Source organism: Andrographis paniculata, unplaced genomic scaffold, assembly GCF_009805555.1.
Source record: "Andrographis paniculata isolate CXL003 unplaced genomic scaffold, ASM980555v1 Contig78END, whole genome shotgun sequence".
Classification (NCBI taxonomy): domain Eukaryota; kingdom Viridiplantae; phylum Streptophyta; class Magnoliopsida; order Lamiales; family Acanthaceae; genus Andrographis; species Andrographis paniculata.
The window spans coordinates 4590268-4609655 of NW_026137615.1; the positions used below are offsets into that span (position 1 = coordinate 4590268).

At 33.7% G+C, this 19388-nt stretch overlaps 3 protein-coding genes across 6 annotated transcripts; 1 reads left to right on the forward strand and 2 right to left on the reverse strand.

The window, feature by feature from the left end:
- Positions 1-234: 234 nt before the first annotated feature.
- Positions 235-5524, reverse strand: LOC127239631 (uncharacterized). 3 transcript variants are annotated; one of them, XM_051257869.1, is made up of 16 exons: positions 4998-5524; positions 3676-4909; positions 3529-3597; positions 3359-3440; positions 3216-3275; positions 3045-3097; positions 2797-2963; positions 2478-2646; positions 2342-2399; positions 2178-2234; positions 1845-2099; positions 1692-1753; positions 1540-1596; positions 1346-1439; positions 863-924; positions 235-617 (listed from the first exon to the last, which is right to left on the reverse strand). In XM_051257869.1, exons 2-16 carry the CDS (start codon positions 4731-4733, stop codon positions 590-592), a joined length of 2331 nt encoding a protein of 776 aa, XP_051113826.1. In that variant the 5' UTR covers positions 4734-4909; positions 4998-5524; the 3' UTR covers positions 235-589. The 3 variants fall into 3 exon arrangements, with proteins under 3 accessions (XP_051113826.1, XP_051113825.1, XP_051113824.1); XM_051257868.1 differs by having other exon boundaries at positions 863-1003; positions 3676-4903; positions 4998-5522; XM_051257867.1 differs by having other exon boundaries at positions 863-1003; positions 4998-5522.
- A 7167-nt stretch (positions 5525-12691) lies between these two features.
- LOC127239971 (actin-depolymerizing factor 1) lies at positions 12692-14310 on the forward strand. The gene is made up of 3 exons (XM_051258374.1): positions 12692-12855; positions 13678-13943; positions 14024-14310. The coding sequence occupies exons 1-3, from the start codon at positions 12853-12855 to the stop codon at positions 14172-14174; spliced, it is 420 nt and encodes a 139-aa protein (XP_051114331.1). The 5' UTR covers positions 12692-12852; the 3' UTR covers positions 14175-14310.
- Positions 14311-15486: 1176 nt separating this feature from the next.
- Positions 15487-18937, reverse strand: LOC127239788 (transcription factor bHLH143-like). Of its 2 annotated transcripts, XM_051258107.1 has the most exons (5): positions 18653-18937; positions 17506-18044; positions 17282-17416; positions 16168-17188; positions 15487-16009 (listed from the first exon to the last, which is right to left on the reverse strand). In XM_051258107.1, the coding sequence occupies exon 4, from the start codon at positions 17163-17165 to the stop codon at positions 16179-16181; it is 987 nt and encodes a 328-aa protein (XP_051114064.1). In that variant the 5' UTR covers positions 17166-17188; positions 17282-17416; positions 17506-18044; positions 18653-18937; the 3' UTR covers positions 15487-16009; positions 16168-16178. The 2 variants fall into 2 exon arrangements, with proteins under 2 accessions (XP_051114064.1, XP_051114063.1); XM_051258106.1 differs by having other exon boundaries at positions 15487-17188; positions 18653-18936.
- Positions 18938-19388: the final 451 nt, after the last annotated feature.

Sequence of the window (19388 nt, forward strand, 5' to 3'; positions counted from 1 at the left end):
ATTATTTTGTTTATTGGTGCAAGATCTTTTACAAAGTAACTAGTGAAAGAGCTTTGACGGCATGAATTTTTTAAAACTAAAATTTTGTTGATTTCTAGAAAATTTTGAAAAAAAATAAAATTCCTGTGTATTTCTTTATCTCAATTTTTTCAAATCTTACTATTTAAAATATATGTATATACAATTTTTTTCTCTCATAAAATATCACATCATATATTATTTAAATACAAAATCTAAATCAAATTTTATCAAACCAAAACTAAGGGAAAAAACAGAGAGTACAAAGTAGAACAGCAACAGCAAGCGCAATTGATAAGTTGATATGACATTAGGCAGGAGTAGGACTCCATTGCAATTGCACTATTACAAGTCTCTTTATTTTCAAAAACAGGACAAATTGAGTTAGTACAGGCAGATGAGCTCAAGATTATGCATTACCATTGAGAGAATCAAACTGTGCATCAAACTATGTCCTGATGATTGCTCATGAATCTGCATCTGCTTCACTTTAAGTTTTTTCAATCTGCCGTCGTCGTCTTTGTAGCTTGTTGTACATCCTTTTCCAGCAATGATGTCCCTTTAAATATGGTTATCTGGAAGTATCTATACTTGAGCATCTGCTTCCAAAAATATACATACATACATGTTAGCCCACAACCAGTTGCTAATAATTCGCTCGCTGAATCAATCTACTGTGTAGTCAGTCCTTCTATTGACATGATATTCTTTAAATACCGAAAACTTGTAAAGAACCTCAGAATCAAGATTCAAAATACTGTCTAAATGGTTCGGCCAGGATAGTGAGAAACTAATTAATAACTAACTTGAGAAGACAAGTTTGGAAAGTTTAAGAAGAACTTACTTGCTCGTGGCTTGTCTTCCTGAAGCCGAGCTTATTTGTCCACATGGGTTCGGCTTCCTCGGCTGCAGGGAGTACCAGGTGTTTAATACTCATGCTAGACAGAAGCCTCTCAATGCAGGAAAACAGTGCTTGAAAATAGCCCTACAATACATTTACCACAAGATGTAATTTGGACCAAAAAGATAGGTAAAATATTGGATATTTGATACTTATTATTGTGAGAGGAAAAATATAAATATATACTATTTGATACTCCCTCCAGTCATCTTAAGTTATGCCCATTTGATCGGGCACAAACTTAAAGAGATACGAGTAAAAAGAGAAAAAATTTCTTTTATAGTAAAAAAAAAATAAAAATAGAAGAATTGGTATTCTTTACTATAAAAAAAACAAAAATATGTTTTAGATGACGGAGGAAGTATAATGTTTGTAACAAGTTACTCAGAAATTCCAAAAGTATATAGTAACTGAATAGAGCCTTACTTTTCCTTGATTTTCTCTATTAGTTGCCACTAGAGGAAGTTCAGCAACTTCTTGTCCAAATATTCTGAGAAGAGCAGCTGATACAACAACAGACCTGACGCAAACAAACATAAATAACATTTAGCATGTATATATATATATATGTATATGAATCTTTATACACACGACAGAAGATGGATGGAATTTTTACTCACTTAACAATTAAAACTGCACAGTACATTCCGCTGAAGTCTTGACCAGATATGTTCTTTCTGCAGGTAACTTAAAACCACATTTAGAATCTACTACAACAGCCATTAACTTACGCTACCGTAGCAACAAAAATAAAGGAAGATAGATAACTAACCCATGCACCATAATTGGGATGAGATCTCGACCAGATTTGGCAACAATAGGATCAAAGCACTCCTACACCCAGATATCAAAATCAAAATTAAAACTGCACCTGAAATTGGAAGGTGGGACATACATTTTGAAAAAAAAAAAAAAAGAAGCTTACACGGAAAATTGCTGCAGCTCGCGAGAGTAGAAATGAATGTTCGGGAGCACATTCCTTCCCGCTCAAAATGCACCACCGAATCTCATTCTTAAGACCATCGGGAAAATGCTCAGGAGCTATCATTGTTTGCTTCTTATATAATGCAGCTGACACTGCAGCAGGAATTGACTCGGGCACACTACAGGCCATATTCTGAAGTGTTTCAGAAATTTTATAGCAGCTATCACAACAAAACCATTTATCCTCAGGAAGTTCCTGCAGTAATTTAAGAAAATGTCAATAGCAAATTGATCAGCAATTCATCTAGAATTAATCGAACAATCGTGGACTTACTTTCAGATCAGACATTCCAGTCTCACGCAGACAACCGACATGATATTCCTTCTCACACTAGACAATCATACAAGAGAGATCAAAATATATAGAACTCAGAAATCACATGCATGCATTGACAGAAAACAAATAAAAGATTTAGTAGGGTTGACAAAGATGTATACTTGATCACATATAATCACAGTTCGATCATCAAATTTAACTGCACTGAAGTCTTGTGACCTGCCAAACACAAGAAACGAAACTAATTGATAGAGAAGGTGCTGAGAAATAAAGCTAAATGCAAGTGATGTAACAGACCTGCAGATGACACAACCACCAGATTCAAATTCTGGTGCTTTAACGACTCTTCTTAACCTAAGGATAATAGGTCTCGACTCTCCAGATGCTCTTCTACAAGGACTAATTTTGTCGCCACAGGATGGACAGTGCAAATCATCCGTGGGAAGACATAGCGGATCGACGCAAGCTGCAAATGTATCCATGTGAAAATCAATCACAATGAAGTGAAACAAATCCGTAAGTTGTGTAGATAACTTTGATTAAGCTAGAAAATAGGGGCATTGAATATGGATTGTTCCCAAAAGAGTTTCCAATAATGAAAGTAAGGAAAAGTCACCTGCATGAAATGCTCGTGAGCATCCATTGCATGTTTTCAGGTCACCTTCATCTCCACATATAGAGCATACATCATCATTGCCGCATGAGGTAAGATTGCGGCCTTTTGCCAACATCAAGGCTACATCGTGAAGTGTCAATCCACTAGATGTATGAATATGGCGATAGCTGCAAAAGGGACCAAGTTATAATGCTGAGAGAAAGACAGAAGATGCAGTAACCTACAGATCCCTCAAAAAAGCTACTCACGGTTGACGTTTCACAGCCCATCCAGCATGAGCCTCAAATTGCGAAGGACTTATCTGTTTGGAAAAAATATAAAATTAAAAGAACCCAAAAAGACAAAAAAAAAAAGTAGCATCACTCAAAAAGCAGAGACAGATTTGCTGAGTACTTCAAAGTGCAGGTAACTAAACATACCTCTGTATTACAACAACTACAGACTATGCCATTCCCTTGCTTGTAGCCACCAAGAATCCTCTATGAATACAAACATATGCCAATGTTAGGGAAAGGAAACTCACAAACCAACAAAAGCACGCATGAACACAACGATAAACAACCTTTCCCTTAGAGTAATAAGCCAAACTAGTTCCATCAGGCAGCCCATTTGGCATAAAAAGCAATTTATGCAAATCATTGTCCCTGCCATACATTAGCAAATTCATATCTCCAACAGTCCCCCAAGATAAAAATAATAAAACATATGATTGACAAAAAATAAGAAACTTGCCTTTTCTTTGTACCGCCTTCTGAGGTCTTCTTTTGATCCCACAATGAGCTAGATACACTGTGCCTTAGCCTGCACAGGAATTCAGATTGAGAAAACTGGATAAAGATGAATTCAATTGAAAGAGAGGGGGAGCAAACCAAAATATACTTCTTGATGGGACGCTTCAGCTCTGCTGACACCTCTACATTGCTTTGTTGGTTGAGGGAAGGTACATGAAGAAGCTTTTTAGCAGGGTAGTTATCCGGTATTATTTTCTTCGACATCATCAGCTCCCTGTTAGGAATACAAGCCATGTTTAAATCCATCTTCGCATTCTTATGAGCCAAAGATCCTTTCTCAAATCCATTCTTGTACAAGGTCTTCAAGGCAGCAGATACATCACTGTCAAAATCCTCCTTCCGTTTTCTGAACTTAAAAGTTAATTTCCTAATACCAGTAGGCCTTATATGCTTTGGAATTTCAAGCACCACACAGGATGTGGGAACCGATTCCAATTTGACATCACCATGCTCTTCCTTTCCGGAACTCCCTTCAGAAAACGAAGTTCCACAGCAAGGAGATGTAACCTCTCCGCAGCGAACATTAACTTTGTCGAGCACATGATTTGGGGACTTATTTGGATTTAAAACTTCAGAGCACACATCACCATTAGAGGACTCCTTCACGTCACCAGCCGGACATGGCTCTGTGCCAAACTCATTTATTGCATTACTGCTACTATGATATATCACTAGATTACCATCACAAGGTTCTGAGGGATCATTACCAGTACAGGTTTCCATTACCATTTCACTAACATTCTTAACGATGTCGGTTTCAAATGCTTCAGTTTTGAGGCTCTCAGCAGAGGGCTCTTGCTCTGCAGTATTGATCACTGCCTGCGCATGAGGTTGAGGTTGTGACCCAACACAATCCCCACGGACATCATTCAGTTGAACTTCTGGGGAAAGTTCCTGTTCAGTAACCATCACAACATCTTTCGCATGACTTTCAAGAGAAGGATGCAGTTCAGTAGGTGTCAATATTTCTACCATACGCTTGTCAGTGAAACACTCCATATCTAGTTCCGCGTGATTTGCCCCTTCCCCAACAACAGCAGCAACACAACACCCTACTTCATCATCATTACACGATTCTGTAGCTATCTCCTTCGCACATGGCTCTATACCTTCTGTAAAATGCAGGCCAGACATCAAATCAGTCATCAATCCGCTGCCAATTTTCTTCAGACTATGCGAAAAAATCCAACCAAGCTACACGTTACTCTCGCAATCACCAAATCCACCAGCAGCAGCTTCTCAAAAACAAAATCAACACTACCGCGTCGAAGAAAGTAAGATGTACATCCAGCTTTACACAAGAATCGGCAGAATTTCTGAATCTGATACAAAAATTTACGCTCCGTCACGCAATTACGTAATTTAATTTGTCGAAGAGAAAATTACATAATATGAAAAATAACCACCCACCAAAGGTTAGCATGCGATAACTAACTCCCAGGCCTCTTTCCAAGACTCCAATTTCAATTCGTAAACCGAATTCAACCGCACAATAACTAATCCAACCTACCTCACCAATCCACTGAAAACCAAACACCACTTTCCCTTCCCCTCTTCCATCAAAAAATAAAATAAAAAATCCTACAGATCTAACACATACATACTGAACACACTTTCTTCAAAATTACCGTACAGCAACACCCCCACAACAACAGATCTAAACTGGGGATAAAACAAGGAATAAAAAGGAGAACACCTAGGGTTTAGTGTAGTGATAATCAATTTTCTCAGAAATTGGCCTCAAACAGGACGTAAATGTCGAGTTGGCGGTACAAACTGCTCTGCCTCCACTCCAAATTTGATTGTTTTGGTTCACATTGAGAGCATTTCTTGTGTTGTAAGTTAGAGCGAACAAAAGTCGTTTTGGATATTTGGAAGGAACGAGAAGGCGGTGAATGCGAAACCACAGATAAGGGCGAAAATGATAGATGGGTGAGGGGTTTCAGGTTTGTATTCCTTTATTATTATTTTTTATAATAAATAATAAATAATGTCTTTTTTATTTTAGCCCTTTTAAATGGTCAAGTCGTTACTCCCGGTATATTTGCGCCACGTGGCGCGGAAATCATCAGAGTCACTCTTCCTTTCTTTGACGTGTCTGAGCTTCTCTCCGGTGAGACTCTCTCCTGTGTCCAATTATATCCGAGTGTAGAGAATGGATTCCTGCCGTTGGATCAACGATGAATTCAACGGCTTAGATTATTTGTATTTATTTCTGTAACGTGATGGAAATAATATAAATTGTTTTCTTAACTTTTTAAATTAAAATTAATATTATTCGTTATATACTTTATTAATAAAAATATATTGATTTTTGTTAACATATTAATTAAAATATTATTAAAAAATTATTAAAATTATTTTTTTTATTTCAAATTAATGTTAAATCAGAAACCAAACAAACTCATCAAGTATTTTTTTTATCTTTTCTTTTTACTATTTTTATTTGTTACCATTCAAATTACTTTTTTTACTAATTTTAATTATCTTTGAAAAAATCTACGAGTATATCCATTTTTTTTTTATCTTACAAATATACTATTATAAATATAATTACTTTATATACTTTATCCGTCTCGTAACAAAGTATTCATTTTTTTATTTTAGTCCGTCTTATACCAAGTATTCATTTTTATTTTTAGTAATTGTATTATCTATCTTAACACTACAAATACCCTTACAATTTACAATATATTACACAAATGTCATTACTTTTATACCACACGTACTAATAAGGTTATTTTAGTCATTTTGATATTATTCTTATTATATCCCAATATAATATTAATATTTCTAAAACTACGTACAAAAAGCAAATAGATATTTCTTTATGGAATGAGAGGAGTATTAAATCAATGAAAAAATGTCAAAAAAAATCAGAATACTTCCACTTATTAATAAAATATTATTACTTTTTAATTTACTATGAAATTTCAAATAACCGATTTGATCTTGGCAGGGGAGTATTAATTTTTTAAGGATAAAATTGTGTGTTATTTTTAGGAAAAAGAACACATTTACGAATTTTAAATTATATACTCCCTCCGTCCAGCTATAATGTATACATATTTTTATTTTGGGACGTCCAATTAAAAAGTAAACATTTTATTAAATACCTTATTTCCTCTACATTCATAACAGTTACCGGATCTCAGGAATCCTGAAGCACCACCACGAACGTTACCGCTTTTTTTCCACAAATACCCTTACTTTACATCACATCGTTACTTTTACACCAAAAGGCAAGGGCAAAAATATCGTTACACTACTTTTAACTACCCACTATAATTAAAATACTATTATTTCTTAAACACCGCGTCAAAAGTAATTGTATACTTTATTAGTGGACGTAGGGAATATTAATTTTTATTATTTTTATATTTCATATAATTTGTATTGATAAATGTATCTATTTTTAATAAATTTATCGATCTCAAACACATTCAACTAATAATAATCAATTTAATTAAATTTCTAACCACATGTATAAGATCCATCCAAATCACTTTATTTTGATGTATTTTTTATTAACAAATATTTTTATCTAATAAATAGGTTATTAATGGGGAACTGAGGGAATATTTATTAAAGTAGAGTCATAAATTATGGACAAATAAAATTATTTACTATAAATCAATTATATAAGAAACATACAAAATAATTATCCAAAATGGATTACAATTTATCTGAATTTATTTTATTTTATTTTACTGAATAAAATAATTTATTTTTATTCTCCAAATTAAGACTTTGTTTATATTATATATTTTTACTTATTTGATACTATTATTTATTTTTTAAAAAAAAGTCATATCAATTTTTATTTTTTTTGACAAAATATCATATCGAATATCAAATCGTTAAAGTTTTTATTTTAAACTTCCAAAATTCCAAATTTTTTCTAAAATCTCTATCTAAACAAAGCCTAAGAACGTGTTTGTATGTGAGTTTTAATTTGTGGGGTTTAAAATTTTTAATATTAAAAAATTAAATTTAAATAGTTATTGATGTAATATAAATAAAAATTAATGTAATATTATAAATATAAAAATATAAAATTATAATATAATATAAAAAATAGAAATAATTATTTGATGCTGAAAAGAATTTGAATAGTGGTAACTTCACAAAAGAACACATCGTATATTTATCGTTGAATTTCGTTATTCGCTTAGAATTATAGCATCTGTTTATATATATGTACATTATGATAAATAAATTTTATTATTAATAATTGGAGAAAGAGAATAGAAAAATGTGATGTCAATTCGTGTTTTTGAGTCATGTTCGTGTTGGGTTCAGTCATGGGGATAACAAAAAAACTGTTAATCCGAATCCGATCTGAACCCAAAATCTGACTTGAAATTCTAGACCCGAACACGACACAAATTCCTTCAAGTCGGATTCAGGTTGACCTGAATTAGTTTCAGGTCACCCGAAACCTGAACAAATCGGATACGAAACAAACCCGAAAACTTAAAAAAATAAATAAATAAATAAATTGACCTAAAAAAATCATTTTTATTTTTTTTATATTTAAAATAATATAAATATTATAAATTAAAATAATAATAATAAAAATTTCATGTTAACCCGAAACACGAAACCCAAAATCTAGCATGATTTTTATATTTGAGGTTATCAGGTCAATCCGAAACACGACCAGAACACGACACAAATTATTTTCGTTTCGAGTTCAAATTAACCCAATTTTTTTCAAATCCAAAATACCAAAACCCGAACCTGAAAATTTTTAGGTCGAACGGGTTCGATTTTTCGGATCGGGTTTACTTTGACATCCGTAACAACAATAGTAACCATAACTCATCAGGGTCGTGCGGCTATATGGACCATTGGTCCAGGAGTTCATAAGTAGTGTGGGCATCCATAGCCTTGCCCATGTGATGATGGAGATGGACTAGCTTTGACAAACGGCCTATATAAATCCGAGCAGTCCCACGGAGCGAGCACCGCATCGCCAAAATCTCTCTCAATCACGCGGAACAGAACATGTCGGGTAGAGCTAACCGTCACCAGCGCCGCCCATCGCAAGGCATTTTTGTCATTCCGGATAACCTTTCCGATCCTCTCTCCGATGACATCTCTCCGTCGCCGCCGGCCGCTCAACGTCCGCACCAGCCGCAGGGGCGAAGCAACGGCGGAGGAGTTCGCTTGCCGCCGCAGGCACCGGCGAAACCGGCGGAAGAAATGCCGAGTTCACATCGTGCGATCAAAGGATGAGTTATGCACATCGAGCTTCCTGCAGCGAGTACGGAATAATATCAGTAGGTATCTTATTTAACTGTTGTGCTTTCAATAAGATATTTGTAGAGAGAAATTAGAGAAAATGCTGCAGTGAAAGCCGAAATGTGCTCCGTTTTAATTTCCTGCTTTAATCTTCTGGAAATCTGCAAAAACTCTTTGTTTGTTCGGTTGTTCCTCTGTTCAACAAATGTGCTTCTTCTCCATCCGTCGCCGTACATCTCTTCTCTGATTATCTCATCACAATTTCAGAAACTTTAGTAATTAATCTTTCAATACATCGAGCAAAGCATGCGCGAATCTGCCTGATTTAACTTCACAATGTTCCTCTGTCAAAGTAGATCAAGCATTGGAATGATTATTGGAATTCATCTTACTAGAACAAATTAATTCCGTACAGATATCTCCTCAACCATGGAGTCTATGTCTATCTACTCTATTATTAAGCCGTAGATTTAAGAACACAGTAAAGTACACGGAGACACTACTGTAGAGCCTTGGTCCACGTTTTTCATAAGAAAACAAAAGTTAGAAAACACAAACAGCAACAAATTTCTTCCTTAAGTTTGTTGAATCGGTGCTGACCATTCCATTCCATTCAAAATTCCGCCATTAATGTCGTGTAGCGCAATTGCAATTAAAGCTGGGTGACATTAAATTGAGTGTAAATCCTGAAAAGGCGTGGATAATTGTTGATGGTGACAACTTGACCTAATAAAGTAGTGAAGGTGGTGCTCCTACAGCAAAAATATCAAAGGCGGTGGTTGTTTACACCGCCACGTGTGACAATTTTGGCACCAAAAGTTATGCTGCAGATCTGCAACCTTTTCCCAATATTTTTTTTAATCATATATTCGTGACCGTAGTTGTTGTTGTAACCATATGTTCTATCTAACAATTTATATAAATTTTATTCAATCGTAACTACTTTTTTCTCCTTATTTTTAAGGCCCTCTCTCCAAAAAGATTTTTGATATTGTTCATCAATAATAAATATTTCTCAAACATTCTTTTTTTTTTAAATAAAATAAAATTATATAAACTATGTAATTATGATTATTACTTTTTTCTTTTCAAAACTAAAAAAAAAAAAAAGAGAACAGTTATCTAAACGAGCCTAATTTTCTACTCCTATTTTAGAGTCAAATTTTTGTAATGTCTAAATTTAAAGAGGAATTTCCGTACTAATCAATTGAATTATTAACATGGTGGTATCTATTTCAATTGCGACAAATGCCACCAACCATCAGTGTCTAGACATTATTGCTGCTACGGCCTACAGGTCATTATGTACGTCCCAAATAAATACTCCTTGTTTCCAATAATTAAGGGTGTATTTACAAATTTGGAGTTATTAGAATAATTATTTGGTTTGTGTTATAAACAATTATGAACTGTAATATTTGAAATGTATAATTATTTTAAATATAATTTAAGTAATAAAAATTGATCTAAACCCTACAAAATACTTCATCCGTTAGGTATAAAAATAAATTCATTTGAGTTTGGTTACAACTTTTAATGTATGGTATACTTTTTTTAATCATAAAAAAAATAATAGGAAAAATAATAAAAAGTTGTACTCCTTTCATCTTTTCAATTTATAGACATTTTTTTTTTTGTAAATTAAAGAGAAGATGTTTAAGAGATAATTTTTTTTAGATTTATTTTACTATAACAGACAAATATATATATTTTTTCATGACAGATGTAGTACAAGTTAAAAAGTGTCCGAACTTTTATTCAATGGTTTTTTTTTTTTTTTCTTCTTTAAGTTTTTTGTTGTGGAATTTTTCATGTCCCACGATTGAAAATGTGATAAAAAGTAGAAGCATTGACTTCTATAAATTGATCTATTTGATTCCTATTTTATAATTTTTAAATCTAAATTAAAGTATTTAGTTATCTTAATTTTAATATATAATTATTTTTACTATACTAACAATTATTTTTATTGATACACTTTTTAATTACTTACTAATCATATTTTACCTAAATTTCCGTGTCTACGGTAACACACCCAAATTACCTAGGACAGAGAGAGTATTTTAGTGGATTGTCCACTTTTTGGATCATGGATGTAGGTCTGTTATAAAATCGAACCACGTTAAATTCTCGTGTCTTGTTATTTTATTTTTCTCTCTCTTCTCTTCCCTTGTGTGTTTCCAACCGTCTGGATTTAGTATTTTATAAGATTTATTTGATTGTAATTTAAATTTTTATATGAACAATTTTTTGATATGATATTGTGTTTGATCAAATAATATATTTTAATTTAAATAATATTGAATTGAATTTGAAATATTAAAAAAGACAAATTTATTTTTATACTAAATTATATTAATATTGTTATATATATAATATTATATTTAATACTAGTTTTTATTTACAATGTTATATTAAAATATACTATTTTTAAAGCAATATTTTTCAATATAATATTTATACTACTATTTGACTTTATATAAGTGTAAAAATATGGTAAATGTATATGACTTTACAAAGAATATATATTTTTAATGACGTAGAAATTTACAATAACTATTTATCATTTGCTCGAATAAACTCCGATTGAATATAATACTTCTCTCGTTTCACATACTATGTCCATGTTGCCGTTTTTGTCCGTTTCATATTCTATATCATTTTTTTTTAAATGATTACACACTTTAATCTCATTTTTAATTTTTTAATTTTTTTTAAAAAATTTTTAATTAAACTAATTAGTTATTTTAATCTAAATTTATAATTATTTATATTATAAGATAATTATTTTAACTAATACATTTTAAATTATCTATTAATTATATTTTTTTTAAAATACTGTATGTAGAGTGGAGCATGAGAAATAAGAGTAATATGCAAATTATGCTCTACAACTTTTCAAAGGATACATTTAACCTAGCCTCATATTGTCAGCCCTCAATTTGGAAATTCGGCATGTGACGTACTTGAGTATATAGCTACAATTAAAACTTAATAGTAAAATTTAATCCCAATTTTTAAAATGACTCGGTTTGTTCGCTTATTTTAACATACTTTTGTATTATAAAATTTATAATATTAAAATAAAATAAGCCTTTGTTTACATAATATTTTTTAAAATATGACATTATTTTAGAAAATTATATTAAATCTTTTTTTTATATTATTATTATTTACAAAATCTCAAAATTCTAGGGATGCTTGATACAAGAATTGATGGCAAAAGATAAAAATAAATGTATTTTTTTTTGTTTGTTTGTTACTGAAAATTTTAAATTGATAAATAATTTGAGTGTGTTTTGTTTTTGTGAAATAATCTGTGATATATTTTAGGTATAAAAATTTGTGAAAATAATATAAAAATAATAAATATTTATTAAAACGATGAATTTAGCTTTAATTTTAATATTCATTAATTATCATTTTTATCAACATACGTTTATATTAAATTAAATAATTATTTAAATTCAATAAATTTGCTATTTAAAAATTAAATAAAAAATTCAAACCCTAAAGAGACCCTTGCGACCGAACAATAGGTGGTAAGCGATAACGAATAATTTATGTGGCGTGGGATCGACGTGGGAAAGAGAATCGCCAAAGCGGGGCCCACCCGACCGACCTAAATAAAAATAAATAATTAAATATTTTTTATAAATAAATAAAAATAGGTATTATTTAATTTGACTTCGCTACGTAAAAGCATTAGTATATTCGAATTTGGCAAGCCGTCAACAGCCACATACTTGTAGCTCGGCTGAGCCGCCGTACTCATTACACGAGCCGTAACAAAGTCGGCTACGAGCCAGCCAGCCAGCCAGCTAGGCTTATGCGGTGTCACGCAACTGCTTGTATACCGCGGGTGGTTTTCACGCGCCGTAAAACCTACCGCAGCCAATAAATACCAAATCGGCGGCTCCGTCTTCCATTATCTTCTTCCTAGCTCCGTTTTCGTGTTAAGCTTTAGAATCATCTCCCTCTTTCGTTGTTTCATTTTCTGAGATTTTCAGCTGCAAAGATGGTGAGTTTTTCGGCTGCGTGAATTTTCTGATTCGCTGCTCTTTGTTTGTTTGTTGTTCTTTTTTATTTCAATTTTGGGGAATTTTAGAGTTTTTTTGGTTGTGGATTTGATTTTGGTTTGGAATGAGTTTGTGTTCGTTGGTTGTGGTAGCGACAAGATTTATTATGTGCTGATGATCTTCGGAATGGCTGGAAACTTATTTTGATCCATTTTGTAGTGAATTTTTTAGTTAGGGTTGACGGTTGCGATGATTGAGCTTTAACACGCGATGATTTTAGTTTGATGATCATTTTGTGATAAACTGATGTGAATATTGCTAAAAGAATTTGTTGAAGTTGAAGTAGCCTCAATGAGAGAAATCGGTGATGTTCATGTCTTAGAATTTAAATGAGTATATATCAGATTTAATTAGTTTGGCTTCGATCGTAGAATTCTGTAATAAGAATAGGAGGAGTCATGGTAAGGTTGATTCACTAGTTTCATTTGATTGGGCATCAACATTGTGGATACAGTTCCTGCAAATCAGTGAGGAAAATGGATGAATTTGTTGACTGAAGTAATATCTGTGTTCTATTTGGTTAAGTTTGGGTTCGAATTTAATCTATTTGGATTTGATGTGCTGATATTTTGAACGAGAAGTATGTGTAATATGTGATATCTTATTAAAGCCCCACATATTTGCCAAAACACGGTTGAAAACACAAACAAACACACCCTTAATGTTGCTCGATTGATCTTTGATTTTAGACTGCCAAGTTGTGTGTATACAGAGTTTTTCGCTCGCTCTACTTGTAAACGATATGTATCTGTCAAAATTTGTAGGCAAATGCAGCATCGGGAATGGCTGTGCACGATGATTGCAAATTGAAGTTCATGGAGCTGAAAGCAAAAAGGACACATAGATTCATCATTTATAAGATCGAGGAAAAACAGAAGGAGGTGGTTGTAGAAAAAGTCGGTGACCCGACTCAAAACTATGAGGACTTTACGGCATGTCTCCCTGCTAATGAATGTCGCTATGCTGTTTTTGATTTCGATTTTGTGACTGCAGAGAATTGCCAGAAGAGCAAAATCTTCTTTATAGCATGGTATTATCTCTCATTCATACCTATTACATGTTCATAAATCATAATCATATATATATATTTATGTATCTTTGTCATGGTAGGTCTCCGGACACTTCACGAATTAGAAACAAGATGATCTACGCTAGCTCCAAGGATCGATTTAAGAGGGAGCTAGATGGTATTCAAGTTGAACTACAAGCGACCGACCCAACTGAAATGGGGCTCGATGTTATCAAGAGCCGTGCTAACTAGGTAAGAGGATTCGATTTTACCCCTTTCAAGAAATTAAGAATGACTGTTTTGCTTCGATTGAATGTTAAAATCGATTTTTATGTTTAGTTGTGACAAAGCATTTCTATACTGTTATATTTAAATTATGTGCCTGTTACATGGAGTTTCTTTATGCTAAATATGATCTATTTTCTTGCCAGTTTCAGTTGTAGTTTGATGTTGACCTACAAATTGATGCCTAACAAAAATATGCTAAATTGGAGCCTATAGATTAATGCACCTTTGTTATATTAAGCTTTTAGGTGAGATTGTTGTTTGAATTGAACTTGGAGTTAAACTTGTTCTGTTATCTCATGGTAATATTCTTGCAGTTGACTTAAATTTGCTTTGTAATAAGCTTATGATACTGTTGGAAATGCATCGTTAGTATTGTGTACTCTTTCTTGGCCGCTCTGCTTTTGTGAAAACATTTTAGGCTTAACCTATAGAAGTTTTTAGGTTGGGAAAATTTTAAGAATAATAGAAAATTTGATATTTGATGTGATAGTTTTGTGAAAAATAATTGTTGATTAGTAACGTTTGAATTTAGTATTTGATGTATGTTGTGTGAGAAAGAAAAAATTGTCTTTTGGATTTATAATTAATTTTGTCTAATTCACAAGCATTGGCTCATAACATAGGTGCAATTTATTTAGGGGTGGACACGGTTGTATATTTGATTAACCAAAAATATTTGCAAATTATTTGATTGAAGAAAATCGAAATCGGAACAAAATAATAAAATATCAAATATACATTGTTACTGAAAATTGATGATGAATTAAATTAACCAATATCATGGTTTGGATATTTTGTCCACATTTAAATTTATTTATTTGCATTTATGAAACCAATGTCCCTTTGATTTATTATTTATTTTTCATATACCTCTATGTACATTCAAAAATTGCAGACTGTTTGAATAGATGCTTAGCTTTTATTTTTAGTAAATTTAATTTAAATTCCTAATATCCTATAAAACTCGTTTAAATTATTGTAAATAAATAAATATTTACCTACACGGTAGGTAAGAAGGGTGTAATTAGTAGATAATTAAAAATGTATTAATGAAAATAATTATTATATAATATAAATAATTATAAATTAAGATTAAAATAACTAATTAATTTAATTAAAATTAAAAAAATATATATAAAAAATTTAAAATGAGATTGAAGTGTGTAATCATATTTTAAAAAAAAAAAAAAAAAAGAGAAAAAGGAAAGTGACTGAACGGCAACGGTGGGAGTATAATATAAAATAAAAATATTAAAAATAAAATAGACCCATAAGATACAGAAAAGAAACCTTAAGGCAAAATCACCACCACACTAAAGTTACACAACATTTCAATAAAAACAAACAAACAAACAGCAACAACCTCAATAACTAGCTAAGGTTGTTCATACTTCTTCTTACACAAAACTACCACTACGTAATAAACCAGCAAACATAAAAGCCACCCAAGATCAAGATCATCCAAACGACGTCGTAATCCAGCAAGACTCCTGTAGAAGTAGAACAACAGCGACAACAAAGAAGATAGAAAACAGACAGGCTGTCTGTCACAAGACAACCAACCAAACAAACAAACAAACAATGAAGCCCACACAATAAAGAGCTGCTGAGCTCCCAAAGCCACAAGATCGCGGCAACCTCACCGACGTCATATCGTGCGTACACGCACACACACACACACACAACTCTTTTTTCGTCGCCGGGACCCTACCAAACTATCATCAATCAAAAGTCTCGTAAATACCACACGTCTTAAAGCAATCGAATCCATCAATCGCCCGCTTTGGGAAAGCATTGTCCTGACAAAGACAATGCAAGAACTATTCAAACACCAAACGCAAACTACTCGTCTCCAATCCAATCATTGAAGACAAGACTTCGACGCTTCGATGTCCCCGATCCCTATCATTCTATAAAGTACACGAAACAACTTATTCAGACAATACCTCATCCATACCTTAAACGGCGTCAAACCGGATCGACCCCCAAAGCCTTGGCCTTCAAAGACCTTAAATAGTTTATCGCCTCGTCGATAACGTCAATCGCTATTTTCCCTTTAGCGCTAGGAATTATGCTCTGTAAAATGCTCACAGTCTCGCGTATCTTCTCCTTCCTCGATCTTTTCCCGCCAGACGACGAAGAATTTGACCTGTCTCCGCAGCTGGACTGGGCATCGTTATCGTATTCCAACGACAACCACACCGGAGTTTTTCTCAAAGGGCTCGTATGTCGATCGTTTGATGTCGCAGGATACTCTCCATTGTTAAGCTTCGATCTTTTTGTAGGCCCAGAGAAACTATCGACTTCTTCGCCGAATTCCTCAACCAAACCGTGCACGTAATTATCAGTCATCGAGCTGGGGGAATGGCCGGTGCTCGTTTCCTCGTCGTCCTCCGAAACATCACTGTCGGAACAAAGCAGGGCATTCAGTTCCTCGGTGTCTTCATGCATTTCGTCTTCCGAACGATTTCGTCGATCTTCTTCGTCTACTTTCCCGTCAGCCAGCAACGGAGATAAAGGATGAATGCTATCCCGGGGATGATTTTTCGAAGGTTTCGGAGACCAAGAAGGTTCGAGTTGAGCGGGAATCTTGACAACTCCATAGGTACATATCAAGGCTGTTTTATCGCCGGATTGATCAAATACAATAAACCTCTTCTGAGCTGGCAGATCGACCGTTTTAGGACTTATCGGTTGTCCAATATCGAATGGGCTCATGGAAGAATTCGACTCCGGGAAATAGGGCATTCGGTTAAGCCAGTTTTGTGGATCATTCGATATATTTGCCCTAAATTGATGGAATCCGGATATCGGAAACGAACCGGTGTTCTTCAGAAATGTATCCTCGACAAGGTAAGGATTCCCGAAACTGGGACAAGCATTTGGATCGCCCGTGTCGAAAGGAAACCCAAATAAGTCAAGATTTTGATGATGAAACCCGAATCCGGAGTCCATTTCTGTTTAAGCTCGAGAATGACCTGTCAGAAAAAAAAAAACAAAAACTCCATAAAACCGAATTAATGATAAAACTTCATTACAACATAAGATATCAGATGGAATAATAACCATACCTAAGAATTGATTGCTTCGTTGTATCTTTGCGCGCAACACAGAAACTAGAAAGGAAATCAATTTAAATTGAAACCACGGGAAATGAAACAAACAAACTACGTCACGGGTTTAAGAAGATGGCGAAAATACTCTGCCTGAAATACACAAACGGAAAACATGATTAGTAATTCTCTAAACATAAAATGTGCAAACAATTAAAAAAGTCAATTCGAAGGCAGCTGACCTGGCAATCTTGGAGGGGTTGAAAGCATGCTATAACTCTAACTATTATGGTGGCACAACCATCGATTCCATTCTCGTGTTTCAAAGCTCGAAATCGTGTTTGGCTAGCTGCTTGGCACACCATAACTACTCTTCCTGAACTCTGATATATATAACTAAACACCCGACTTTTTCACAAGAAACCTCACAAGCCGAAAGGTCAAAAACACACAATTGCAATCCGAGGAATTTAGGAAAAATGCAATCAGAAACTTGAGGGGTTTACGGAGATTGTTTAAAACTTTAGCTTATCCAGCGAACATAGCAAGGAACAACGACGAAACGAGTGGATCCCATGGAAGAAGAGAGGTGCTGATAGGTGTTATAGGAAAGCTATAAAGAGGATGATTATGGATATAACACGACTTTTGAATCGAGCTTTTACAGAATCACATGGCAGTATAGGTTGAGAGGGATGACTTTACGGAAAACATCGACAGATAGACTGTACCACCGCATACTGATTGATTGCCACTTTTATCGTCTTCTTCGAAAGGCTTCCTGCGAATGAACGAGATGCAAAGAGTCAAGAACACCTCCAAAACACAACCCTAAAGAATACTAAATCCAATTTTAAAGCTTAATTTGAATGTCTTCAAGCCAAGAAAAGGTTAAAGGATTACTCTAAAAAGGAATCCTAAATCCAATTTTACAGCCTAATTTGAATGTCTTCAAACAAAGATTAGTCTAAATTAGATGCAACCATTAATGGATTAAGATTGCAGTCACAGGCAATATAATCCACCATTTTCTCAGCAATGAAACAGATACAATTACCAGAAAGATTCATAGAGCAGAGCATATGTGTCTGTAACAAAATTTTTACATGATTCGACTGAGTGCTGAAATTCTTCAAAACAATTAAATCATTGACACAGAACATTTTTGTAATAAATCGGAAAGAAGAAGAAGAAGAAGGAGAAGAGAGCAGAAAAAACTGGGAGTGCAACTTCAAGTTGGAATGCATCTAAAGCCATAAATCACAGAGAATAATACAGATCTAAGCATAAAATCAAACCGCGAGATCTCAAGAGCTACCAGAGAAGCAAACAGCAAAAGCAATCCACATAAAAACAAACGGAGACGAAGTTGATAATTATAATACTCACAATACATGAAAGATGAGCCGAAGCAGAAAGCCAGAAACAAACCCTAAGCCAATTAGGAATTCTTCCTGCGGAGGAGAGAGAGAGAGAGAGAGAGAGAGAGAGAAAGGGGATTAATATAAAATGCGAGTGGCGGAAAGACAACCCCCTCCAAGTGCTTGCTATATAGAGAGAGAGAGAGAGAAGAAAAAAGGGGATGGATGGGAATGGATGGAGATTCGTCACGCCGAGGGAGGGGAGGGGACAGTCCAGTGGGATTGATTACAATAAATCGAAAATCTTTTGGTTTTGGTTTGGTGCGGCGAGCGTGTGAGCAATCACCCACCCAACCCAATTGGGGGTTCCTTTGCGTGCGTGCACTCTGTGGGAACTGGGCCCCTCCGCCCGCCCGCAATTGTGGATGATGATGCTGATGAAGACGAAGGACAACTGAACAATTGATTCCTTCCGCCTTCAATGCCAATGGCAATGGCCGATCTTGTTCTTTTCACTGTAATTTAGGGTTGGTTATGTTTTTTAATATCTTTTTTTTTGGGTATATTGCTGTATCTCTTTTTGTGTTTTTTTTTTTTTTAGTAAAATAGTGGTTAAATAAACAAACTCAATTTTTGTCAATAAAATAAACATCTTTTCAATAATAACAACAAAATTTTATAGTTTTAAGGGGGAAAAAAAATGGCAAAAATAAATATACACTTTTTTTTAATAAACAGACTGATTTAGCTGAGATTTGATAGTA